The sequence below is a fragment of the Lissotriton vulgaris genome, chromosome 3_1 (genome assembly GCF_964263255.1).
Source record: "Lissotriton vulgaris chromosome 3_1, aLisVul1.2, whole genome shotgun sequence".
NCBI classification, from domain to species: domain Eukaryota; kingdom Metazoa; phylum Chordata; class Amphibia; order Caudata; family Salamandridae; genus Lissotriton; species Lissotriton vulgaris.
In genome coordinates, this window is record NC_141689.1 from 2,084,495,887 (window position 1) to 2,084,501,818 (window position 5,932).

The 5,932-nt window shown below is 52.3% G+C and overlaps 1 protein-coding gene across 1 annotated transcript; it reads right to left on the reverse strand.

The window, feature by feature from the left end:
- Nucleotides 1-384: 384 nt before the first annotated feature.
- On the reverse strand, nt 385-5,440 carry LOC147728833 (uncharacterized). The gene is made up of 2 exons (XM_086963872.1): nt 3,841-5,440; nt 385-1,376 (listed from the first exon to the last, which is right to left on the reverse strand). The coding sequence occupies exons 1-2, from the start codon at nt 5,438-5,440 to the stop codon at nt 385-387; spliced, it is 2,592 nt and encodes an 863-aa protein (XP_086819998.1).
- Nucleotides 5,441-5,932: the final 492 nt, after the last annotated feature.

The following is a 5,932-nucleotide window of genomic DNA, read 5'->3' on the forward strand; positions in this document are numbered from 1 at the left end:
CGAGGTATCAACTCTGTCCAAAAAACATGACACCCAGCCCACAGGTCCTTAATGAGGCCTAAATCTCGTTTCATAGCTCGTAGCAAAACTACACCTTTCGTAGCACATAGGTCATTTTCTCCCAAATGAATAACTAAAATATCCGGGCATAAACCGCCCACCATGTTGTTGTTCAAACAAGGGATTAACTCTCTCCAGAGCATCCCGCCTTTACCCTTCCAAATAACGTTAAACATTCGATCATTGAAACCAAGTAGTTCTCCAAAGTAACTCCTCGCTGCCTGGACTCTGGCCCACTTGACAAAGGAATGCCCCACTATCCAGACCGTTACCACCGAGGAGCGAGGCCCAGCAACGGATCCTGAAAAGAAAAAAGAATTAGAATCATGTTAGGGAGGACGACGCATGCGCCTCCCCTGCAGAGCTCCTCACATACCGCTGGAAACAATTGGAAGACCAGCGCCCTAATCGCATAATATCCCTCTCCGTCCAACCTCTGTTAAAGGCCTCAGTAGCTGCACCTATTCGGAAAGAGTGAGTCCCATAGAGATTGCCATCGAGACCTATGTGCTGTAGAGCTTTGCGCAAGACCATTCGTAACTGATAAGGTGTTACAGGGGTGCCATTGATATGCTGGAAAACAAGAACTTCATCACCACCCCCACATAATGAACGCCAGCGCCGCGCCAGCAGTAAAGGGCAAGTAAGCTTCGGAGTACGTGCTTGTAACCACACACCTTTTCCCTTACCCGTCTGATCAGTTTTGGAGCTTGCCAACCATACATGCACTCCCTCATCATAACAAAAAACGTCCTTCCAAAACAATCCACACTTATATTTCGACCCCAACAACTCCGATACCCTAAAAGCTCCAAAAAACATGAATGCCATCAGCATTGAGAAAACACATGCCTCAAAATCATCTAAACAAACTACAGGTAAAACTGTGATTAGTCTGGCAAGAACTTGCCAAGACAGGGGGGCCCTGGATCTACCAACGTGCCCTTGCTCCCTGGCCCAACCCTCAAGCATCCTCCTACCAATGTCCCCTGCTGACGGAGTGTAGCCCCACAACAACTTCCCTATGAAAGCAATCCCCGCCAGTTTCCCAGCAATGGTTACTTTGGTTAAACCTTTGTCCATGAGGTCCAGTATGAAATTGACCACATCGTCCGACCGACGCGACAGATTCTCCCTTCTGACAGCACCAGAGTCTAGGAATTCCTTCCAAGCAAGGGAATACGCAGAACGCGTAGACACAGACAAAGAACCTACCACCAATTGTACGACCCGACCTCGCCGACGTGCCACAGATGACTCGGCATCGGAGTCGGGGATCTGTCTGCGTCCTTCGCCAGTCCACGGAATCTCCCCCACTGTGAACGAGACAAAGCATCCGCAATGTCATTGTCCACTCCAGGAATGTGTAAGGCACGAAAATGAATATCGTGTTTCAAACAACCCAGCACGAAGACTCTCATAAGTTTTAACACTTGTTCGTCCCTGGCAGACTGTCGGTTCACTATCTCAACAACAGCCATGTTGTCTACACGAAACAGCACTTTCTTGTGTGCCAATTCCTCCCCCCAGAGGGTCAAGGCGACCAATAAAGGGAAAAGTTCCAGAAAAGTGATACCACGACCACCATTCAACCATTCATCAGGCCAACGTTCCGCACACCATTTGCCATTCCAAAAGAGCCCAAAACCATCGCTGCCTGCAGCATCCGAAAACATTTGTACATCCCACTGAAAGTCAACATCTCTGACCAAGGGGACACCATTGAAGGAAATCAGGAAAAACTTCCACATTCTCAAATCCTCCTTAACACCGGCAGACAGACGAACACGATGGTGCGGCAATTGATGACCTGCCAAAGCCCTGCCCAGTCTTCTACAAAAAGTCCTGCCCGCTCTCACCACTCTGCAGGCAAAATTCAAATGACCCAACAGCACTTGAATCTCTTTCACCAACACTTTTCTCTTTGCCAACATTACGTCCAGCAGTTCGACCATGTTGACCCGTTTGTCCTCGGGCAGGCGAGCAGACATAACCACAGAATCTATTTCAATACCCAAAAAGGAGAGGACAGTGGCAGGACCCATTGTTTTCTCAGGAGCCAAAGGGACTCCCAGATCCTCCATGAGCCCTTGGAATGTGTCCAGAGCCTTCTGGCACTCCGCGGAGCCCGGGGATCCGACAAAGAAAAAGTCATCGAGGTAGTGCGTTACCAGTGAATGACCGGACTGCTGGGAAAAATACCATTGCAGAAAAGTACTGAAACACTCAAACAAGGCACATGATATTGAGCAGCCCATCGGCAGAGCCTTGTCCACGTACCATTTACTTGCGAATTGTATACCCAGAAGGCACCAATCGTCCGGGTGGACAGGCAACAGCCGGAAAGCAGACTTGATGTCACACTTAGCCATCTCAGCGGCTGCGCCCGCGGTCACAACAAGTGACATGGCCACGTCAACCGAAGAGTAAGACACAGACACTGCCTCAGGGTCAATGAAATCATTAACAGACGACCCTTCAGGCCAAGACAAATGTTGAATCAGTCTAAACTGCCCCGGCTCTTTCTTCGGGACAACTCCAACCGGTGAAACAATCAAGTTAAGGATCGGCCAATCATGAAACGGGCCAGCCATCCTTCCTTCATGTACCTCTTTATCAAGTTTTTCTTGTACCACTGTGGCGTGTTCAGAAGCAGATTTTAAATTGGCAGACCACCTCCGTTCCCGAGAGCCTAGGTAACCTAACCGGAAACCAAACTGGAAACCTTCCAATAGTGTAAATTTTGCTGACTCGTCTTCGTAACCATGTAAAGCAATGCTCAGCCTCTCTAACTTAACTGGTGTACGAGCCCTTGGACCCAGCACCCTTAGCACCTCTGTATCCCCTTCCCCCTGAAAACTGTGAGGTCGTACTTGAAGTTCCTGAACCCGTTTGCTTCCCTTTGGGGCTCTCAGAGGGTTGGTTGTCCCAACATTTGGACAACGGATGTTTCCTACCACAACCTGAGCATTCATGTTTAAATTTACAATACTCTCTGGTGCAGGAGCCCCTGTTAAATTCCCAACAGAAACCAGACCCCGAGTGCATGGTTGCATTGACCCCCACCCCTCCCCGGGTAGGCTTCCCCTGAAAGGGCCGGTAAACTAACGGCAAACCACTGGCCGTGAAAATGGTTTTCCCCCCTGACGCTGACCCCATTGTATGTTGCCACAAGTCATTATCCAGCTCCCCCCACTTAGCCTCGGGATCCCAAGCCATCCTGGCCCTAAATTCCTCATCATACTGAGACCAAGCAAAACCACCCCCGGTGATCTGTGCCTTACGAATGACGTCCATGTATTTAAAAAGGGAACTTTTCGCAATATACACTGGCATAAATCAAGAATGCCGCTGTCCAGTTTTCAATAGTCAAGGGCACTCTAGGGCGTTTAGCCAGTTCAAACTCCTCCTCCTTAGATCCCTCCTTAGACCGGACTTCCCGGTGCAGTAGTTTAAGGAGTTCCACATACTCACCATTCCAAATGCGTTCCTTGGTGCTTAACATTAAATGAGCACCTAAAGGTTTCGTAACCCCCATATAAGGCAATTTTTTGATTTTTAACTCCTTACTGGCCACTGGCTCTTTAACATTGCTGGAAGCACCAGCCATAACACCACTTTCCACTTTATTCGTAACTTCTACCACATCATCTGTACCAACTGCAGTGTCTTGTACGTATCGACCTTTGACCAAACGGCTAGCACCAATATCTATTTCTGTGTCACCACCAGTACCCACAGACACCATCATAGGTTTGGCCTGTGTGGCTGATTGCTCACCTGGCAACAGAGAGACCACTCTCGATGGCTCCGCCCGTGGCGCCGAGGTCAATGCATCCGGTCTGCGAGGCGCCCTACTCGATGGGCCGTGCTCTCTTCTCCATTGCACTTGACTCTGGACCACTGGAGCCTGTAAAACACTACGAGAAGCATGAGAGGGCACCCCCCCTTCCGTATCCCGCAATTCACCTTCTTCAGGACTCTCTTCATCGTAGTCCAACACCACTGAATCCACACTGGTATGCAACAAATCACCACGGGTCTTACCCAACCTGGTATCAACAACTTTACATTTCAAAGATTTTGAAACTCCATGAGGGGGAGCAGGCTGTACGCGCCTGTACCTCCCCGCGTGTTGACTCTGCAGCTCCATAGCCGCCGGCAAGGCCTGCCACCTATACCTGCTACTCGTTGGGGCCAGCGGGGTCACGCCAGACCCTCGTGTGCTGGCCGCGGCGGGATCCCTCGGTGGAACAGAGAGGGCCGCGCTAGGCATTCTCGTCGCTTCCCCTTGGCGAAAGTGGACTGGACCGCGCCCTGCCAAGTCTGGATCGCCGCCCCTATTCCTATCCTGAAAAGAAAAAGTTTGGACTGGTGTGCTAGGGTCCCTAAATGCAACACTCGAAACAGACCTTGACCTCCGTAAATTTGCATCAACAATCGTCCCCTGAAACCTCTCCAAAGAACGTCCCCTAATGCAACCCTTCAAGGGCACTCCCCTAACTGGAGAGTCGCCTATCATCTCCTCCTCATCACTCTCATCCAAGTTAGCGCCCGCTGCCGCTGAAGAAGAGGCCTGCAGAGGGACCCCCACACCCCTCGCGTGGCCCTCAATATCCTTGTGAAAACCACGCTGCGCCAAACCTGCCGTACCGAAATGCTCCCATCCAGGAGAACCGAACATGAGATAAGGACCTCTAGCATCCCCGTGCACAGGCCCTCTACTCACCTGCCTGGAAATCCCCTCACGCTCCAACAACGTATTTGATAAACCCACAGCCCCTGCAAACCTCACACCAGGATGAGCCAACCTCACAAAATCATCCACCACAGCCCTACCAAGTCCCCCCAACCCTGGGCCATGCGCAGGTGCAGACCCCCGACTCTCACCATGAAAGGCTCCATGACCCCCCTGTGACAATCTCCTGTCATCCCTCCGCAAACGGACACTCCCCTCCTGAAAACCAGGAAACACAACATCCCCTGACCTCGCAGAGTCCTGGCCCAAAACCTCACCAGACATAGAACTACTTTCACCCATCTGGGCCAACTCACCCTCCCCTCTGGATCCCCCTCCAACAGACAAAGCAGCACCCACATAAGAACCAGGGGTAGAGAATAATAACGGGCTGCCCACATTACTGTCCAAATCCCCAAGAGCAGTACCAACATCCTGTGGAAAAACAACCTGGCCAGCATGAGGCTCCATACCAACCTGTCTTCCCATCCCACCTGTAACAAACTGGCTAGAAACCCTAACATCAGCCACATCCATCCCTGATACAGCAAGGTTTGAAGGGGTTAACAACATCCCAGCGCGTGGGTCAACAATCAGCTGTGTCTCTGCCACAAAATGCTGTGCAATATCCAAATCCGGCATATCGTGCTGCTGATCTGCCCCATGCCAATCATCCAATTGAAAAGAGCCCCTGCGCGCCCCTCGCGCAGACACGACAAGCGCAGGCTCCACACGGCGCTCCCCTATGGGGTCAGAAGCGGAGCGCTTCTTACTCCCTCTCCGCCCCCCCCCTCCCCCGCTTGGCCGGTAAAACAGGAGCGGACGCGAGCGCTTCTGCCTCCAAACCTTTCCCCGCCCGCCCCGCCGAAGAAATCACATGCGCGCCAGACGCCTGACCCGGCTGCATGCGAGCCGTCTGCCCTGCCGCCGGAGCGCCTCCCGCCCCACCCCGGGACTCAGTAACCGCCAAAGGGGCCGGTCCCGCGCCAGCACCAACAACTACGGGAGCGGCCAAAGTTACCGGCGCTCCCCCCTCCCCCGCCGCCACACGCGCCTGCCATGAAGGGGCCGGTTTCCTCGTACGGGACCGGCCCCTGTCGCTTACCTGGCTCGGGCGTCTCTTCTTCGGCGACG